At 38.1% G+C, this 21,358-nt stretch overlaps 2 protein-coding genes across 3 annotated transcripts; both read left to right on the forward strand.

Annotated features, from left to right (window-relative positions):
* Positions 1–842: 842 nt before the first annotated feature.
* On the forward strand, positions 843–9,963 carry casp8ap2 (caspase 8 associated protein 2). 2 transcript variants are annotated; one of them, XM_051139134.1, is made up of 11 exons: positions 843–909; positions 998–1,093; positions 1,431–1,488; positions 1,826–1,903; positions 2,393–2,496; positions 2,618–2,692; positions 2,809–2,924; positions 3,036–5,971; positions 6,085–8,605; positions 8,712–8,811; positions 8,895–9,963. In XM_051139134.1, exons 3-11 carry the CDS (start codon positions 1,440–1,442, stop codon positions 8,955–8,957), a joined length of 6,042 nt encoding a protein of 2,013 aa, XP_050995091.1. In that variant the 5' UTR covers positions 843–909; positions 998–1,093; positions 1,431–1,439; the 3' UTR covers positions 8,958–9,963. The 2 variants fall into 2 exon arrangements, with proteins under 2 accessions (XP_050995091.1, XP_050995092.1); XM_051139135.1 differs by having other exon boundaries at positions 850–1,093; positions 2,426–2,496.
* Positions 9,964–12,584: 2,621 nt separating this feature from the next.
* Positions 12,585–15,167, forward strand: gja10b (gap junction protein alpha 10 b). Its single transcript, XM_051138123.1, has 3 exons — positions 12,585–12,702; positions 12,878–14,298; positions 14,979–15,167. The coding sequence occupies exons 2-3, from the start codon at positions 12,895–12,897 to the stop codon at positions 15,015–15,017; spliced, it is 1,443 nt and encodes a 480-aa protein (XP_050994080.1). The 5' UTR covers positions 12,585–12,702; positions 12,878–12,894; the 3' UTR covers positions 15,018–15,167.
* Positions 15,168–21,358: the final 6,191 nt, after the last annotated feature.

Raw genomic sequence — 21,358 nt, forward strand, 5'->3', positions numbered from 1 at the left:
TGTGTAGCGGAGCTCACGCTCCCTGTCGTGCAAACATACTGTTGTGATGATTTGATGAAAGGTTTCGTAAAAAAGCTTTAAATATGTAACGGATGTGTTTTTTGGTTATTTTGAACTGCACTATTTAGTGTGTGTGCCACAGCTGTATTTAATTTCCATTGCTCCTCAAAACGTGTTTAGATTTTGTATCGTATTTTGGTCAACTCACAGAGCTGTGTAGCTGTTTATTAATCACATTTATGAAGCCCAAATAAGTTTTGTCAATGAGTTGTAGGTGATATTTAAAATATAGGCAATGATACAAGCTCTATAGGATGTTTTGTCAACAGTAGTTAGATTCAAGCTTTAAAATTACAATCTGTTTAAAGCAATAAACCATGAAAAACAAACGAGGCATTTTTTAAATTATTCTTTCAAATTATTTACTGCTATACATTTTTTTAAGAATCGTATACATTGCTAGACTTAATCAATTAGACGGAAAATTAAAAAAAAAAGAATTAAATACACAGGTTTTAAAAAAGTCAACTATGCTCATTTTAAAACTCCAGAAAAAAACGACATACATATAAAATGCAATAAACACAGCATATCTTTACTGAGAAATTGAACATGTGAAAATTGTATTAACTCATATCCAAATACCAAATATGGGATATTTGTATTTAAAAGCCTATAAAATGGTAGAAAAGCTTAAAAATATGCGAATATTTGCTTGGGAACGTGAAATTTAGCTGAGATAATACATTTTAATAGTATACATACTTTATTATTTTATTGCTTTTAATATTCAATCTTAAAAGCTATTGTTAATGACATTCTTTTAGAAAAGGAGAGACCGCGGGAAAATGATGTCACTTCCTGTTTGGCGAATGTGTATGGTGGAAGGTTGGCGCGGAGCTGGTGGAAGTATGCTAGAAGAAAATTTTCAATTGCTGTCTTCAAGAAAATTGGAAATTGCTAATTAACCGTAAATGTCATTGTACGTGCACATTAGCATGGATGTCAGATCCTGAAGTCTTCTCTATAGCGTTTGGCTCGTCTTACAGTTTTATATCCGCCTGTTGTCGTTAGCTCACCACTGGAGATACAGGTATTGTTCATAAACTTTTATTTGATTTCACTTTGTGAACATATTATAGTAGTAATGTATTTTGATCGCTTTAATTCGTCGGATTTTTGGTAAATCCATGATCGTAGAAGTGTAGTTTGTGTAAGAATTATGTTGGAATTGTTGAGTGGGTTATTATTGTTTCAGATTAATATTAAAGTTGAATCTTTTGTTTTTTTTGGTATTACCTTTAAGTGATTTTCAGAACAGTGTTTCTTCACTGCATGACAGGAAGTGGTGTAGTTGAACTGACACATGCCCACTGTTGCTAGTATAGTCACTGTTTTCAGGAACTTGTGCCTTTTTTGTCTTTCATTAGCTGACTACAATGGATTTAATGGATGAACTTTATGGAGATATTGATGACAAGCCTTTTGGTAAGACTCCTGTTCAACAGCCATTTCTTTATTTTCACATAGTTTCATGAGATTAAAGCAAAGTCATGTAAAATCAAGCAAATGTTGATAAATGCACAAGATGCATGAGTATCACAACAACTGCAGTTGAAATTGAGATGATCACGTTAATACGTGTTTACTTTTAGCCCATCGGTGTGTGCTTTGACATTCGTTTGTCCAGATAATGCTGTTTTATTTACCTATTTTGTTGTATTCCCCAATTTCTTGTCTTAACAGGTTTAAAGCTCTGAAAACCTGTTTAAGTGTATATGTTGGAGTGGTTGTTGCATTATGACATTATCAGTGTTTGTTACAGGTACTCTGCATCACAATGAGGACTCTGTGGATATTTACTCTGGCCTGGAAAACAGCCCTAAGGTTGATGGGCACAGAGGTGCGTTTTATTAATGAGTCTTGAATTAAGTACATCAACATTACATTTGTGACCATGGATCACAAAACCAGTCATAAGGGTCAATTTTTCAAAATTAAGTTTTATACATCATCTGAAAGGTGAATAAATAAGCTTTCCGTTGATGTATGGTTTGTTAGGGTGCTAAAAATCAAAATATTGAGAAAATTAACTTTTAAGTTGTCCAAATAAAGTTCTTAACAATGTATATTACTAATCAAAAATTAAGTTTTGATATATTTACAGTAGGAATTTTAGAAAATATCTTCATGGAACATGATTTTTACTTAATTTCCTAATTATTTTTGCCATAAAAGAAAAATCAGTAATTTTGACCCATACAATGTATGGTTGGCTATTGCTATAAATGTACTCCAGCGACTTAAGACTGGTTTTGTGGTCCAGGGTCACATTTATAGTTTTTATTCAAAGTAATTTGTTGATGTATTTGTATAAATGTTTTTTAATTAGGTAACGTCAACCCTTTCCTTTCCCCACGCACAGTGGAATCAATGGATATATATGAGGACATTATCAGGGAAGAACAAGAAGAAAAGGAGGCAACTTATAATGAGGTACGCGACTTGAGCTTTGAATATGGTTGAATGGCTTGCTATTTGTTTGGATTTGCGTTTAAAAGTTGAGAAACGGACAAAAGTTATGTGTATGTCTCATTTTACTTATCTTTTATTACAGTTAAAGCAAAAATTTGATGACGCACAAAAGCAAGTTAAGGAACTGCTCTCACAGTTACAGCTACTGCAGACAAAGGTGTGTTTCTTTTTAACGGTTGTTGTGTTATGTATTGCTGCTAAATAAATACCCTGACAAATTTGTTTAAATCTTGGAATTAAAAGTCTGGTATTTTGCACTTTTTATATTTAAAGAATTCGAGTTTGAACAGTGAAAACACACTCCTGAAGAAGAACATTTGTTGTCTCATCAAGACGGCTAGAATGGAGATTGTGCGTAAGGATGAGGAAATTAGCAGACTCAGTAATAGGTAAAAATCCCAGTTCTTCTATTAAAATCAGCAGATGTTTGGTACTAAGCCTGGCTTGTGTCAGGACTGGATGATTTTATATAAAACTCACTTCCCTCTGTTTCATCACAGGTCTGGTCGAGGAAGTTATAGTCAAAATTTTCGTCGATCTCAAATGGAAAGTGGTCCGGCAAACACAAGGAGCAGTTCGAACAATCCTACTAGTTCTGTTTTGGAATCAAGAGGTGCTAAACAAGATACTGTTATAAATGAAGTAAATCAGCACAAGGGTAGAAACTCTGTGTCGGATCACACTGCATATCCACCAACAACATCAACTACAGCACCACAGCCATTTGAAGTGCTCCAGAGATGCCCTAGAACTGACCTTGATAGTCCTCTGCAGTGTCAGAATAAATCTGCTGCTAAATCTGACGGTAAGACCCTCACTGTTCAACCAGAGCAGGAGTATGGACCAGTTCATCCTAACAGAACATCCACCACATCCACAGTGGCAGATGTCTCAAATGCTCTCAAAACGAATGACTCCACACTGAGAGTTTCCGATACAACTACTGATTGCCAATTGAGTACCTTGAAGGACAGTAAGAACAGTTCATCAAAACAGGCAGACAAGCTTGAAAAAATGCAAAGATGCTCAACCCGGGACAAAGAGTGTAATTCAAATGCGTCACAAAAGCCTCAGAGAAGAGCGGACAGCAACTCAAGCAAGGCAGGAAGAACTGAAAAAGAGCTTTTAAACGATAGTTCTGTGTCCAGTGAAAACAGGAATCAGCAGCCTGAGATTCCAGTCATTCTTAAAAGTTCGGAACAATTGAAAAGCCTTTCCTCGCAGTCACACAAAGCCTCACCATCTGTTTCTTCCCAGTCATCCAAAAGTTCAGTTAAGACAGCAGCAGATGTAGAGACACAGAGTCTAAGGCACTTGCATAATCAAAATGCAGACAGAACTAGCAGAGAAACAAAACACTCTGGCTTGAGCAGCACAACTACTGTGGTGGATGATGCAAGCCATTCCCAACACCACAAAGGGAAGAAAAGAGATGCGAGTGGCCATGAAAGGAAAGAGGAGAAAAGTTCCAGTGCAGAAAGAAAAAGCAGCAGAACTGAAAGAAGCAGAGACCATGAGCAAAAGAGGCTAAAGGAGAGTGATAGGAGTAAAAGAGATGAGGGTAACAGCAGCAGTAGTAGTAGTAGTAGAGACAGAAGAAGCAACAGATCGGAAAGTAGTAAAGAGTATGAACGAAGGAGTACCAGGGAAACAGATAATAAAGCTGAGGATAAAAGATCTAAGAAACCAATTGATGCTTGTGGGCAAACTTCTTCTCCTAAATGTGATTCTCAACGAAAGGATGTTTATAAGGAGAAATCATCAAGCAGAATCAATGAGCCATCATCAAAAAGCAAAAGGTCTCACAGTCACGATAAACCTAGAAAGATGGAGGATTTAAAATGTGCTGTCAAAAATGGAAATTCTGACTCTTTTGGAGACAAGGGTATAGACAAGGACAGAGAAAGTAAAAGAGGTGGGCATTTGAAGGAGCATAGGGTACATAAGCACAGAGAATCAAAAAATGTTCTTACCAAAGATGACAGAAGAAACTCTCCTAAAAAGTGCAATGTTGTCGAAAAAGGTCAAGATAGTAAGAATAAGCTGGACAAACACGTTGCATCTGAGTCACCATCAGTGGTAGCTGTTAGCAGCACACCCTGCAAAACAACTGAGGATAATAGCCCAGACAGAAAATTGAGTTTCATGGAAACACTGAACCTTACCCTATCACCTCTTAAAAAGCAAAAGCAGTCCTCTGATCTCAAAGAAGCCAGTGAAGCAGCATCTGAAGATGCGTCACTTCAAAACAGCAGATTATCTGACACTGGGGAGGAATTCTTTGTCATAGATGAATTGAAGAATAGCCAGGACAGTGTTGAGGAAGTGCATGAGGATCCTGTTCCCACAACTGCAAGTGAAAAAGAAGACCTTACCAGTTCTTGCAAACAGTCTGAACAAGTTGTTGATCTTTCCTCAGCTGTTGTCTCTGAGAATCCCTCAGGTGAACAAACAGAAATGGATGTACAAGAAGATAACGCAAATGCTACTGAAAATCAAGAGACTGTAGACAATGTGCCAGCCACTGTTAAGAGCTCAGAGGAGAAAAAGAGCAAGACTTCAGATTCCAATGTGTTAGAAAAAGACTCATTATCAAAATTAACCATTACAAGAGAATCTCCAAATCGTGTCTGTCATAACAGCACTGAAGACTCTCCGGAAATTATAGATAATTCTGTTGACTCTAATGCTTTGCCTACTAAAACTTCAGAAGTGGCAGTTTCAGATAATATCCCTGATTCGATAGTTGACGATGATTCGAAACAAGATCCTATTACCACTTTATCTGAGGACCCTTCTCTGATGGAAATCCAAAGGAGTCCTAAGACCAAGTTTCAGAATTTACCACCAGCATCAAATGGGACATGTCAAGATGATGTGTCGTCCTCAGACAAAGCACAAAGTGTTCCCAAAATTAATTCTTCTAGGATTTCTGATAGTTCTGTCAACATGGAAGTTTCTTCTAGCACAATTAGTGCAGATCTTAAAGAGCCAAGCAAAGTTATCTGTGATTTTGAACAAGTGGGTACTTCAAATCAGGACAGTAAGGGAGTAGGGGAAGCAGTCGAAAATTCAAAAGAGATTGAAACACTGCACTCATCTGAAAATCTGAAACCGTCTGAAAAATCCCATCAAAGTCCAGTATGGAGTGAGAACAGTGCGGCTCCAAATGATAGCATCACTGTCGAGGAGGAGACCATGTCATCTTCACAGCCTGGTTTCTCAGAGCCAGATTCCACAGAGAAAGAGGAACAGAATGCAAAGTCATCAAACACTGTTGTGTTTTGTCCTGATGAAGACTCCATGATGCTTACCCTTAGGAACATCAAAGTTATTCCAGAGCCCCTCAGCCCTCTTACGAGCCCAGTCCGTCAGGTGAAGAAAGTACAGCCTCAGCGTGCTGAGAAGCAACCACATGTCAAAAGTCTTAACAAAGGTAAGTGTTTCTGATTTAAATGCATGTTTGTACGACTTGGTCTAGTGGGTTTTATATGTGTACAACTTGCTAATGTTAATTTCTTTATTGCTTTTTTTTTCTTCTCTGCCAAGATCTCTCAAATGTAACAACTGGCTGTAATAAGGATAAAGTGACTATGGACATGAACAAGGAGAACAAGTCACCTGACTCTTCCGGCACAGCTTCCTCCTACAAAGGGACAAAAGATGCTCTCTCGACTAGTGGAACTGAGGAAGATGAGCTAGAGGATGGTGAGATTGTGAGTGAAAGTGAAGAAGAGGGACCTCTATTTATCCAGACTCCTCCAAGAGAAAAGGACAAATCAACCTCAGGGACGGATTCAAGTCCAAAGATATCTGCAGTTGGGAAAAGGGTGTCCCAAAAGAAATCTTGCATCCCTGCTAAATATCCAGAGCGAAGCAAGAGTTCAAAGTCGTCGTCTTCTAACGAAAGTCCCACCTCGAGTAAAAGACGCTTTAAAACTGTCAGCCCACCGTTGAAAGCAGCAGTCTATACCATAGACGGATTTATGGACATGCTAGGATCCATTCGAGCTGAGTTGAGGAAAAAGTACATGAAGCTTCAGAAAAATGTCACTAAAACTGCCTTCTGCTGTATAGTGGATATGTCTCAGGCTTCTTTTATAGAATTCATCAATGCTGTTGACTTGGAGAAATTGTGCTGCCAAGGTAATGACATCAAAGTCAGACTTAATAAAATTATTTCCTCTATCATGAGCAAGGTCACCAAGAATGGCATCGTCAATCGTATCTTTGAGCAGAGAGCTGGAGACCTCAAGCAGAAGTTGTGGACATTTGTGGATGGCCAGTTTGACTTCTTGTTCAAGGAACTGAAAACAGCACTCAAAAGCGTATCCGAACCATCTAAAAATGCGTCATTTGAAAATAAAAACGCAACTCTTAAAAGAAAAGAGATTGAAAGTGAGGTGGCGGATAAAGAAACGTTTAACACATCTGGGCATCTTCAAAAGACAAAAATGTCAAGAGTTGACACAGGAAGTTTTGTCGGAGAGGCCCCTTTAAATAATCTTCCTCATAGGGGTCTTGGGAGCAGGGGTAAAAACATAAAAGCTGTCATGAATGAAGATGATCAGCCGGCAAAGGTGGGAACGTCACACCAGCTTCCTACTTCGTCCTCTGAAAGGTCTGTCCACGAAGGTACCTCTGGATCTGAAACTAGAATCTCGTCCTATGTCCGACGTCTCTCCCATAACGGATCGATTCAGGATAAGTCAGACTTTGAAATTCTCACCGAGCAGCAAACAACAAGCTTAACCTTCAACTTGGTCTCTGACTCTCAAATGGGAGAGATATTCAAGTGTCTTTTGCAAGGGTCTGATTTGCTTGAATCCAGTGTTCCCATAGGTGACAATACAAGTTGGCCACTCAGCACACCTCGAAAGGAAGGACTTCCAGGGGAGAGTTTGATAGGGATCATGACCCCCATCAAAACAACCCCATCTAAATTCATCACATCCTGGCCTTCCATTTCTCCCTACAAGTTTGCTTCGAATAGCAAAATGCTGGTAGACCCAGCAATTCTCGACGAGAGCTGCTTGTTAGAAGTTCCCTCTAATTCTGAACCATGCCAGCTTCCTCTTCAATCAACTGTAATCTCTCAGAAATCGTACTCTATCTTGGCGGAAGATCTAGCCGTGTCTCTTACCATTCCCTCACCACTAAAGTCAGATAGTCACTTGAGTTTCTTGCACCCTGGAACTGGACAGCCACTGTCTGCCCCAAACAGTGTCGTGAGTGCCCATTATAGTGAAGATGCTCTTATTGACGGAGAAGATGCCACTGAGCAGGACATACACCTTTCTCTAGACACTGACAACTCCAGTTGTGGGTCTAGTCCTAGCAGGACATGGGAGGGCTCTGAACCATCCGGTTTCCAATTCCAGCCCAATTTACCAATGCAGGCTGTGGTAATGGAGAGATCAAATGATCATTTCATTGTGCGAATAAGACGAACGTCATCTGGCCCAATCGAAAGTAATCAAAATGAATGGAAAGCAGCACCAGAATTAGCTAACTGTCCAAAGCCATCTCTAAATCCTAATCTCACTGTGATCCATGAGGGTTTGGGTTCCACACCTGGGGAGATGTCAAACAAAGTCCCAACTGTAGTAAACAAGTCATGTCACATTTCAGATAAAGCACTTGAAGCTCAACCACCAAGCCAGAAATCTTCATCTGAAGGTGTTTGTGGTGACAACTCATCCCGTAACAATGCTGAGCATGTTTTCGAAGAAGCATGTGTTACTGCTCATGAGGAAAGTAGTACAACAGAGACTGAAACATCAGACGTGGTGTCAGAAAAGGTTAAGAACCCCATTCAGAGCTCAAGTGCACCTGAATCCGAGAAGGTGTCAAAGAAACGCAAGGACCACAGATCAGCACCAAAGGCAAAGCGTCAAAAAGTCGAGAAATCTCAAGATAAACACTCCAGACATAAGTCCAGGCATAAGAAAAGGTCAAAATCCTCTAAAGAAAAAGACTCCAAAATTGAAGTACCCCAGGTGTCCCCTAGCAGCCTGTCTGCTAAGAATGTGATCAGAAAGAAAGGGGAGGTGGTGGTGACGTGGACCAGGTGAGTTGATAGAATTAATACCAAAACAGGAGTGAAAATTCAATGTACATAACTATGTACAAAAATAAGCTGAGGCAACTAATTAAAAAGCTAATGTCTTTTGAAGGGAGGAAGATCGGGACATACTCGTTGAGCTGAAAATGAAGGGCACTTCTCCCAAGACATTTGCTGCTCTTTCAAAACGGTTAAAGAAGTCAACAGAGCAGGTATGCTTCATTATTGTGGTTTCTATAAGTATGAAGTAAGCTAACAACATTCTTTTAAACTTATGATTGCTGTTCTTTGACAGATTGAAGAGCGATTCTCTCAACTGATGAAGCTGTTCAAGAAGAAAGAGAAAATGGAGACTTGAACAAGAAGACTGAACTGATACTAATGCACATATCAAAATCAGAAATATAATGCGTTGAATCTTAAAATCAGTGTATTATTTCTGTTGTTCATTTGTTTGAAAAAGCACTTATAGCAGTAAATAGTATCTGTTTTAGAGGCTTATTTTTTTTTCTTTAGTTACCATTTAGTGCTATCAGATTACCAACATTAATACAGAGCAGACATTAATTAGGCTACATTTGAAAAACATTTGCAATGTGGTCTGCTCTGAAATTTACTTCAATCACTGTTGAGGACATAAACAGACATGAAGTAGATAAACAACGGTTCCTATGTTTTTCAGTGCATGAAACCTGTACAACGCCATATAATTTACTTGTTCTTTATTTTGGCAAGTTGGTGGTGATTGCACAAAATTTACAGTACAGTTGCTGTTTGGTTGATGCTGACAAATTTTTATGCAATGAAATGAACAAAAAAATTAAGCATTTGAAGTTGTATTCCAAGTGGACTTGTGCAGTGTTTGCAATGCCTTTTAAACCTACCTCTGAAGACTACAAATGCTTTTAAATCTTTGGCCTAACTGCTTATCTGCCAATAGGTCTCGTGTTTTGATCACTTTTGTTTTGTAAATGAGGTTGGTGTTGGAATAACAGCCCTAAATGTAGAGATGGAAAGAGTATTTTCTTGTTTTGGTCCACAGTTGTCAGAATTTGAGTTTAAAATCTTCCATTAGTCATCCTGATAGATGCATTTTGATATTTTCATATTAAGAACCACATGGTTTTGTTGTTTTGTAGGTAATCGGTAAGGGAATTGTTCTCTTGTGTATATATTTGTAAAGTTAAACTGAACTGAAAGATTTTTATGTTTGATCTCTTTTTAAACAATTTTATTTTCTTAAAGAGAGAAACCTAGATGTGGGAAAAATACATTGTATGTTATTTAGAAATACATTTTGTAAATATTTGTAACTTGACAGATCTCTCAACCTTTTGAAATAAAGCTTATTTATTTAAACAGCATGTTCATTTTGAGATGAATATTTGAATTTCTAAACTTTCTAATCATTCTCATTGATTTGTAGTTCTTATTTTGGATTAGTTAATTCAAAATAACGTTTTATATTACATGATTAAATACAAGGTACTTTGCAGAACCAAACATTATTGGGAAGAATGTAAAATGATATTGTTTTATTGGCATCAATAGCCTTGTGGGCAGTGTGCTGACATACAGCGCAGCTGCACTTTATGTCCTGAGTTCAAATCCCGCCCTCCATCTCTCTCCCACTTCTCTTAATTTCAGCTCTGATCTGTCCTATCATAATAAAAGTAAAACTGGAGACGCCTGTAACACAACAGCGCTATATGTCGGCTTGCTGCTTACAAGGCTAAGATATAATATTGCTTTAGATATAACCATAAACAAGGGCAAACAAACAAATTTGAATTTTTTAGTATTAATCAACTTGTGGTTTATGGTTTTAGTGGATGTTTGAAATCAGGTCCCCTAAATAAAATACAGTTGAAGTCAAACATTTACTTACACCTTTCAGAATCTGCAAATGTTATTTATTTTACGAAAATAAGAGGATCATACAAAAAGCGTGTTATTTTATGTTCAGTACTGACCTGAATAAGATATTTCTTATTAAAGATGTTTACATATAGTCCGAAAGAGAAAATAATAGTTGAATTTATAAAAATGACCCCGTTCAAAAGTTTACACACACTTAAATCTTAATACTGTGTTGTTACATGAATGATCCACAGCTGTGTTTTTTGTTTAGTGTTGTTCATAAGTCTCTTCTTTGTCCTGAACAGTTAAACTGTGCGCTGTTTTTCAGAAAAATCTTCAGGTCTCACAAATTATTTGGGTTTTCAGCATTTTTGTGTATTTGAATCCTTCCCAGCAATGACTGTATGATTTTGAGCTCCATCTTTTCACACTGAGGACAACTGAGGGACTCATATGCAACTATTACAGAAGATTCAAACACTTACTGATCCTCCGGAATGAAAAATGATGCATTCAGAGCTTTAACCTATTTTGCCTTCTGGGAAACTTGTACATATTTTCTGTAGCTTCTGAAGGGCAGTACTAAGTGAAAACAAAATATGATATTTAGGCAAAATAAGAAAAATGTACACATCTTCATTCTGTTTAAAAGTTTTCACCCCCCAACTCGTTTTTCCTTCTGAAGCATTAGTTACCATTTGAACCTTCTGTAATAGTTGCATATGAGTCCTTCAGTTGTCCTCAGTGTGAAAAGATGGATCTCAAAATCATAGAGAAGAACAGCAGGCAGTTCAGTTGTTCAGGACAAACAAGGGACTCATGAACAACAATCGCTAAACAATAAAACATTCATTCAGGCATCAACACAGTATTAAGAATCAAGTGTATGTAAACTTTTGAACAGGGTCATTTTTATAAATTCAACTACTATTTTCTCTTATATGTAAACATCTTTTATGCAAAATATTTTATTCAGGTCAGCACTAAATAAAAAAATAACATGCATTTTGTGTAACCCCTCTTATTTTGATAAAAAAAAAAATTAACATTTCACAGATACTGCAAGGTGTATGTAAACTTTTGACTTTTACTGTATCACCATAATGTTTAGGCTTACTATTACAGTTTGTAGCACAGGAGGTATAAATGCAGCCATTCAACAACTCACAGCTCATTGACAATATTATGGTCCAGGCACAAGCGGGATATTTAGGTTACAGTCTGGGAGTTGTTAACCTTATTTCACCTCTCAAATCTAGATTTAACTTTTGTCCACACTCGTGTAACCTTGCAAGACCTGAGCATTTTCAAATGTATAAAAGTTCCTTAAGTTTTTAGACATTTCTAAAATTACATGTGATGATTTCTTGATTCAAATTACATATAACTAAAATTCTTGTACATAAAAACTTTAAGAAATATTTAATATTTAAAAACTTTAAGTTAAAAATAAACACTTTAATATTTAAATCTCAAAACTGTGCCTAATGAAGTGTAATTTGTTACGTGAAGCTGAACAGAATCCACTTGTTAAACCCTACAGTTAATTACATATCTATCTGTAAGTGATTAACAGCAGCAGGTAGGTGGTTTTCAGCGTCTCTCTCATTACATCACTTTCAGACTACAAAAAAAACCTAAAAATAGCCCTTCAAGCGTTTGACTATGAAATCGGACGTGTCTCATTGATCATCATGTCTCGTCTAGAAACAAAGGCTGTATTAGTGGAATACTGACCTTTTGCTGACTCAATACTGCACAATACACACTGTACACTGCAAACTATTTTTCACAATTAGTGGAAAGTTTTTTAGGCAACAATAAATGTTTCAAGGAGCAGTGTGCCAAAATAAAATGTCTTAAAATGTCTTCAGTTTTGGTAGTCTGATCTAATGAGACAATACCAAGATGTGTTCAGATTTTACAAGTATTCATTATTAATTACCTAAACTATCTACACTCAGGTCATGGGGTATTTTGGAACTGTTGCAAATATGTTCCCCCTGACCCGCCCTCAACCGTTGTGATGCAAGTTACCCCCTCAGGGTACCGTCCAGCCTACAGATCGATAGCAGCATTGTATGAGTTCTACATGCACAGAGAAACTGGACTTCATTCAACAAAGCGATGTTCACAGAGGAGTACTAAATACTCCCACAAGGGGGAAAGGACACGGGAGTTGTATGTTATTGTTTTAGTGTGATGGACTGATGCAGCAAGTGTTCTGTGAATACCACAAAAACGTAAGTTTCCCTTTATAATCGGATGTAGTTAATCAAAACTTTTTATGTGACCTAGTCTATCTATCCTTCTGTCTATTTGCACTCTAAAAAATGCTGGTTTGTTTCAACCCAACTTTTGGGTTAAAGTATATATCTATCGCTTTTGTCCTTTGATTTATAACCTTCACTCTTCCAGTTTTAGGCCATGCGAAAATGGGAGATTGGAACTTGCTAGGGAGTATCTTGGAGGAGGTTCATATTCACTCCACCATTGTGGGCAAAATCTGGCTCACCATTCTGTTCATTTTCCGTATGCTGGTGCTCGGGGTTGCCGCCGAAGACGTGTGGGACGATGAGCAAAGTGAGTTTGTGTGCAACACAGAGCAGCCTGGATGCAAGAACGTCTGCTACGACCAGGCGTTCCCCATATCCCTCATCCGATACTGGGTCTTACAGATCATCTTCGTCTCCTCACCTTCTTTGGTGTACATGGGGCACGCACTGTACCGGCTCCGAACGCTGGAGAAGGAGCGCCACAAGAAGAAAGCTCAACTGAAGGTGGAGCTGGAGGAGACAGAGGCTTTGGAAGAGCACAAACGGATTGAGAAAGAGCTTAAGAAGCTGGATGAGCAGAAGAAAGTGAGGAAGGCTCCTCTGAGGGGTTCTTTGCTGCGCACATATGTGTTGCATATCATAACAAGGTCAGCTGTGGAAGTGGGATTCATAGTAGGACAATACGCGCTCTACGGTATCGGACTGTCGCCGTTATACAAGTGCGAGCGTGACCCTTGTCCCAACAGCGTGGACTGCTTTGTTTCAAGGCCAACGGAGAAGAACATCTTTATGATTTTCATGCTGGTTATCGCAGGGGTGTCTCTGTTCCTCAATCTCCTGGAGATATTCCACCTTGGAGTGAAAAAGATCAAGCAGAGCATATACGGATCCAAGTACAGCGGAGATGATGAAAGTATCTGCAGGTCAAAGAAGAACTCCATGGTCCAACAAGTATGCATCCTTACCAATTCCTCCCCACAGAAGCTTATGCATTTAACGCACACTTCCCTCACGGTGGTCCCAGATGGACAGAATGCACCCATGCCTCTCTATATGCCAATGGCTGCTCCTCCATCTAGCCAAGAGGTACCAAACAGCGCCTCTAATGGTTCTAAGCAGCCTCCCAGAGAGAACCGTCTTCCTAGTCAGCCTGAATTTCAGGCTCTGCAACAGCTGGGAGCCACAGAGCGACGACCCACTTTAGACGACCGTCCACACTCCTGCAGCAGTGAGGAGTCCGGGCCCAAGAGCTCTGGACCGCCCAAAAACTTTGGTCAGCAGCCCAGAGCTTCATTCAGAGCCAGTAACATAGAGATACCGGCAGCGTTACGGAAACAGAGCCGAGTCAGTCAGTGTAAAGACTTCAGTGAGGAGAGTGATTCGCAAGAGAGTGGGAACTACCCCACTGCCAGGAAAGCTAGTTTCATGTCGCGGGGGCTTTCAGAGAGCCCGTCCGAAAGTCAAGCCTCCAAAAGTGGATCGGACACAGAGGCCAATCGTATAGCTCAAGGGGAGAGTCCAGCTATGACACCGCCTCCTGCTGCTGGACGCAGAATGTCAATGGTGAGTAGATGAATAAGTGATTATCCACTAAAACGCACAAAACGAATGCGGTTTCTGGTTTTAAGCTTTAAGTGAGAATGCTACCTCAACAGTCATTGAGCACTATGAGCACAATATACTTTAAAAACTGGTGTACACTAGACTAGAGTCTCTGGACTGACATCACCACTGTGTAGTGATTTTGGTATTGAGATAAAACTAGGTTTTTAACAAGACCTTCGTTTCTTTTGCGCAACACAAATTAAGATGAAATTCGAGAGCCTGCACGGACAGCAATGCAACTACCACGTTCAAGACCCAAAAATGTAGTAAGGACATTGTTAAAACGGAATGGAAGAGAAGAAATTGTTGAACAAAGTCAAGTTTTCTTTGTGCATAAAAAGTATTCTCGTAGCTTGTAACATTGCGGTTGAACCACTGACGTCACATGGACTATTTTAATAATGTCCTGACTATCTTTCTGGATCTTGAACATGTCAGTTACATTGCTGTCTATGCAGGGTCAGAAAGCTCTCAGATTTCATCAAAAATATCTTAATTTGTGTTCCCAAGATGAACAAAGGTCTTACAGGTTTGGAACGACATCAGGGTGAGTAATTAGTGACAGAATTTTCACTTTCCCTTTAAGTGCGCCTGCCGATTCATACAGTAAATATAAATGAATTCTCTTTTCTTTTCAGAGCATGATTTTGGAACTGTCTTCAATCATGAAAAAGTGACACTTTGGAGAATAAAGTGTCAACTGTCCTCTGAGAAAGCAGCAATGGGATGGAAATCACTGGCTTAGTTTTCATTGACTCTATTATTACTGCAAACATTATGATTACACATTAACTCAAGTAATTTAACTGACTTACTGTAGTGCCATGCCCAATAAACACTTAAAATAAGAAAGCATTTTCAACACACTTCTTTCATTGCTTGTGGCATTTCTGGTTTTAACACATCATTAACAGTGTTTATATAAGCATAAAATGTGACATTTTGCACATGAAATCTATGACAAAGCTCAAAGAGCAATCAATGGATAACTATAAGAAGAAATAATTCTTTTAAAATGACATTTTAGTGACAATAATTAGGCATACTCGTTTGTACATTTTATAGATAGTGGTGGATATCATTGGATATGTTTGAATCAGTTAAGATTTAAGGGCTTTTTCATATTTTTCTTTAAAGTCTTGTAAAAACAAGTTTTGACATTTTTGGCAAACAACACCAGTTACCAATGACGACTGTGGAATAAAGTGCTGTTGTATTCACTGCCATATTATTATCAGAACTTAGGTAGTCTTTTCCCAACATTTAATACTTAACGCATAATATTAAATAAACAAAACATTTAAAATCCATCGTTTTTTATTATCTCAAACTGATTTAGGCTGTTCTCAGGTAGGTGAGTTCAGGCTTACAATAAAATGTGCTATACTGCCATCTGGTGGTGAACTACATATTATAAAAATGTTTGACATTTAACACTAGATTATTGTACAACAGTTGAGTTTGAACCTCATGTGATTATAGTATGTTGAGCTAATACATTTTTTCACTTTTTTTTTTTTCAGTGCACTACTGATTAAAGTTAAGTTTCCATTAGTGCGAGCAACATACAGATCTATTGACTGATTTCAGTAAATTGGCTCACTCAGGCCTCATTAACATATATATCAATATATACTAAATTTAGACTCACCCTAGATACTGTAAATCTCCTCCCACAGCTGAGGCAAACTTAATTTAAAGATCTATCATGTGATTAAAAGTCTGTGTTAAGGCAACACAGAAAATTGTTTCTAAACACATTACATGTCAGAAATGTATTGCTGAAAACACATTACAAAGACTGTGAACTATGTATTACTGAATTGTGGAGCTAGACCGATTTTTCACCATTTATGTATTCAGGATTTTTGGGGTAGGCCTGAAATCATGTTTCGATGACGCACTGGAGCCACTGAGCATGGCCCCTCCCCTAACACTATAATAACTAGAGTGCATTAACAATAATGGTTCGCGAGTTTCTGTCATTACCTACAGCCTACAGTTTGCTAGCTAGATATGACTTGTCACATACACTATATTACCTGGTTGCAATAATTCACAAAACAGCTGGGTCTCCTTTTTTAAAAATTGAGAGATGCGGCAGCTTTCCCACGAGTGGGTGTGGTTTTAGCGCCGCCAGTGGACACACCCCGTATGGGGCATACTCAGATGTAAACAACAGCATGGATTGCACAGTAAATGTACTATTAAATATGTTGTTCTGCTAATTTAGGCTGTCTAAACCACGGAAAAAAGTGTGGAAGCTAAATCATATAGAGAAGGTCTTAGTAAGCAGGAAAGGGCACAATATTTTGACAAATAGGCGGTAAAGATACGTTCAAGTAGTATTAATTGAAATATTAACCAAATATTTTCACCTACCTGATTCGGAAATGATAAGAACACGAATGTTGTGAAGATTCTTGCCCTGGAAATCCTGGTTCAGTTCCTCGGTTTTTTGCACTCGTCTCCTTGATTCGTTATAACTTTTGACAGGCTATGCTCCAAATATTTTTTCTAGTCCGAGCGATTAGTACAGCCCAAAACATGACAGTAGTTGATTTTCAGCAGCAATAATCAGCAAAATATGCAAGTTTTGTTTGGCTCAGTGGCACTGTTTACATTCAGTGCCGCCAATATGGGCAATTGAGGACACGTTGTGAGAACACTCTGTACTGCTTATTTTTTTCAAGATTTTTTGATAACATATTTTATTTACTTGGCACTTTTTCTTAATTCGAATTTGGCTGGGTGGTTAATAACATTTTTTTTTCTGATGTGACAAACTCAGAACGCATATTTAATATTGCTTTGGATGGACTTAACTTCTTGAGTGCTTGGACAAAACAGGATCTCCTTTGTGTAAGTTTTCTTATCGTCTGTCACTCAATATACTTACAAATATAATACAAAAAATATGCTCAGTTATTTATTGGAGGTACCAACAAATCAGATTCAGAGAATGAAATGACTCACTGTTGGATGATTTTTCCCTCACCACAAAAGACTAAAAATAAGAAAAACTTTAAAAACCTCAACAATTTATTTGTGGTTCCTGTGACCAATGATTTTGTAAAAATGTAATGGTATCAATAAAATGAGGAATACAGTTGTGAAATCTTACTGTTAAATTAGAGTTCAGCCTCTTTTATGTGGAAATGTTAGTATTTTAAAATCTCTCTCAAGAATCAATATTACACAACAATTTGTAAGCCCAATCTAGTGAATTAATGCCTGCATGTATTTGATCCAAAGTACAGCAAAAACTAACATTTTGAAATATTTTACTGTTAAAATAACTGTTTTTTTATTTGAATATATTTAAAAATCGAATTTATTCCTGTGAAAAAAGCTAAATTTTCAGCATCATTACTTCAGGCTTCAGTGTCACATGATCCTTCAAAAATCATAAGCATGATGCTAAAAATTCAGCTTTGAAATCGAAAATAGTTATTTTAAATAGTAAGAATATTTCAAAATTTTACAGTTTTTGCTGTACTTTGGATCAAATAAATGCAGGCTTGGTGAGCAGAAGAGACTTCATTAAACATCTTACTGTTCAAAAACTTTTGACTGGTAGTGTATATAAAGCCTGTATTCTTATGAATAGAAAAATGGTTATAAATGCACTTCTTGAACGACGAGTGGAAAATCAAGCAACTACAACACAACGTACATGATATGTTTCTTTATTTCATAAACAGAAATGGTGTCTAGACAAAATCTGTCATTTATATAACACTAGCAATTGAAATGCATGAAAATGAGTCCTGCACAATACCGTATGTACAATGGTTTTTAAGTCATTAAATTCATTAGGGTCATGTAGCATTTCAAAATGAAAAAAAGTAAAAACTCTTAGTACAGAATAAGCAAAGAAACAGCTACCTCAAATCGACAATATTAACACAAAACAGTCTTCTAGAAAAAATGCGATAAAGAGTCAGAAAGAGAGATAGAGAGAGAAAAAACAACTCGTGTGACTACAAGCCAAAGAGCTATTCCATTAAAAATGATGCACCAAAATCTACCAATACAATAATCCATATAATCTGTGTAAAAAGCATGTAGAAAAAACACCTGATGCAGTTTGCTGATACAGTCATTGACCAGTAATGAGAGGTATGAAGGATTTCACAGGTAGATAAGTGTGAGAGAGAGAGAGTCCGCTCTGCTAGCCGAAACATGGGGGCTCACAGCCCCTGCATACACACACTTCACTTGAATGTGAACTATGGCCTCTGGAAGTTCTAAGGCAAAGTTGGAGGTGCACTTTGTATTCATGGTACACTGGAGCATCCCCGTCGGGCGAAAAAGACAACTTGAGGAAAAGGAGCATAGTTATCAAACGGCCATTTCTCTGTTCGCTTGTAAAAACGCTTGTACAAAACAAAGAGACAGAACGCTAAACCTACCCATTCGAAACGAGCCTCGCGATTTCTATGTACATGGCAAAATTCGCGTAAAACACCACACCTTTTTGTAAACATTTTGCCTTTTTCTTATCAGTCCGAATACTAAACGTGTTATAAAGTTAAGCAAATTGTGAAAAAGGCATGTTTTTGAGCAACGCTTTGGAACGCCAGTGTTCATATTTCAGAGAAGCAGCACGAACGAAACAAACCGACCAAATTATTCAAACAAATGGGAGCTTACGTCGAGGGTGTTTTCCTTTGTACAGTATTGGTTCTCAATACACTAACCAAAGCTTAAAATACACGTCTTTTAAACGCAATCGCAAATCGAAGCTTAAACGATCAGCTGTAGCAGCCAATTGACAACCAAAAACGAATTGCTGGATTTTATTTTGAGATACTTCATAGCCCTTGCTGGGTTTTCATCCAAAATAATTGTGCAAATCTAGTTGGTTTTCTCTACGAATCAATTATCCTTAGCTTAGAAACTCTAAAAAAAAAAAAAAAATGCTACGCACCCATTAGCTTTATAAGAAGACACAAAAATGCAAGACATAAAAATACGCGAAGAACGAAAGCTGAGCTCACCAGCTACCAAAACCAAAAAAAGTCAACAAAAAAACGTTGGCACGCACCCTGAGACAAGATACAAGAGCAACCACGAGTCCAATACGAAAATAAAACCTCTGTAAAACAACATAAAACTAGCAGGTGTTGTTGAGAGGAGAGCTAATAAGCTTATTTAACCTGTGAGGCTTTCTGTGACCAGGACGAACCCTTGAAGTCACAATGGAGGCAAACATGATGCAGCTTTCAGTAACAGAGGCTAACAGAGGTCAGAATTCCAATCCGTGTCACCCAGACTCCCGCTTTCTTCCACATCTGCATCGCAACGTCGGCCTGAACCGAAGCGTCCCCAGGCTCTTAAGGCCAAGTGTGCAAGCGTGAGGAGTCAGCCGTATCGCAGACGGCACAGAAAGACACAAAAACGAATACATTGCTATGCAAAGAAAAACATAAACAAAAGCAGATTTGGGAAAATGTTTTTGGATCGCCTTGATGCAGGTGTGACCTTTTTTCGTTTTCCAGAAATGTCAAAATTGTGGACATAGATTCCCAAGTGTCCGACAGTGTGCTTGTCAAGTGGAAGTTCATGCTTTCCACGCTTCATTATTCGTTATCTATACAACATGAAATAAGAAAAACGCATCATTATAGGGATGATTTGCATATGTGTGCACAAATGTCCACTTGGACCCATAAATCTTTAGTTCTAGTCTTGTACCTGATTACAATTTAGAAATGGCAAATACTGTCTAAATTTCTTTAGAAAAAGAGAAAGAGAGAAAGAGGAAAAAAGAGCCACAATGAAAACAACAGCACAACTATCCATCACAACACCTCTAGATTCTACATCCCTAGGAGAGACACTTCACCCAGTGTCACGTGTTCGTGTGTGTCTGTGTGTGTGTTTATGTGTGTGTGTGTGCTTGCATACGAAAGGGAGAGGGGCTGAATATTCAACAATCAGACTGGCAAATACACAAGCACGCATAAATAGAGCTCTAGGGGTCAAAGGTCATTTAAACAATATAGAACTATGTCAAATAAGAGGCGTTCCCAACTGCTGGGAGATCCAATTTTTTTTCAAAGAAAAAGTCTCTCAGTTTTCGCTCAAAGTAAACAATTGTTTTTCCGAAGCCTACATTTTGAGGCAAAGAAACGCTAAACAAACTATATTAAACATACAGGCAGCATGCAATCCCATTAGTATGGATATACGTGTCTAACAAATGTACAATAAAGGGAAATATAAGGACGACTTTAAAGAATGGGCTTATTCCATCCAACTCAGATTTGACGCTTTTTAAGATTTAGTGTCTTCCGTAAATATGCAGTTTGAATACTCCCTTATCTGATTTATATGAAGCTCAAAACGTTCTTTAGAAGATAGCAAGTCGTTGCGTGAAAAGACACTTTTAAGTGTTCACATTAAGTGCTTCGATTTCAGACTTTTAAGGGTCCTGAAAAAGAAATCTACCCTTTCTGAAGTGCTAAACGGTCAAGGAGTGCTGAGGGAAGAAAGGGCCCTTTAATTGACTTGGGCCGAAACCGAAAAAAGGTGTGAGATTGTGACGGCGTTTGTTTGAAATAACACTGTTCGGAGGTGTTCGTGAACACGCTGTAAATACTGATAAGAAATAAGAAGGTTTCCTCAGAGAGCACGTTTTCACATTTAAAGGAGAACAGCTCACCACTACGCACACGGTTTACATCCAAATTACATGCAAGGGGCTCTATGCGCTGGGTTCGTATGCGAGCGTGTGTGTGCATGCGTGCGTGAGTGTGAGAGTGCTAGTTTCCTGAGTTTAAGCACACCCATGGTCATGGGGAATTCATTTGAGACAGGAAACAGCAACAGTTTTCCCTTCGAGACTAAAAGGTGCTTGATAAAACCCCAGAGAAAAGCAAACAAGAAAAGAAATGAAAAAGCCATCTAAAGCTCTACCTGTACAATATTACCGAAACCGTCTCCATGCGCCGTACTATTTACAATACGCTTTCTGCCGAGCGAGCACTTCTCGAAAAACATCCAACGGTAC

The sequence above is a fragment of the Labeo rohita genome, chromosome 20, assembly GCF_022985175.1.
Source record: "Labeo rohita strain BAU-BD-2019 chromosome 20, IGBB_LRoh.1.0, whole genome shotgun sequence".
Taxonomy (NCBI): Eukaryota; Metazoa; Chordata; class Actinopteri; order Cypriniformes; family Cyprinidae; genus Labeo; species Labeo rohita.

Excerpts from the sequence above, each read along its gene's own strand:
- casp8ap2 (XM_051139134.1), top strand. The coding sequence starts at position 1,440 with ATGGATTTAATGGATGAACTTTATGGAGATATTGATGACAAGCCTTTT. Across the intron at positions 2,497-2,617 it reads AGGAGGCAACTTATAATGAG|TTAAAGCAAAAATTTGATGA; the intron begins GTACGCGACTTG and ends CTTTTATTACAG. Across the intron at positions 2,693-2,808 it reads TACAGCTACTGCAGACAAAG|AATTCGAGTTTGAACAGTGA; the intron begins GTGTGTTTCTTT and ends TTATATTTAAAG.
- gja10b (XM_051138123.1), top strand. The coding sequence starts at position 12,895 with ATGGGAGATTGGAACTTGCTAGGGAGTATCTTGGAGGAGGTTCATATT. Across the intron at positions 14,299-14,978 it reads CTGGACGCAGAATGTCAATG|AGCATGATTTTGGAACTGTC; the intron begins GTGAGTAGATGA and ends TTTTCTTTTCAG.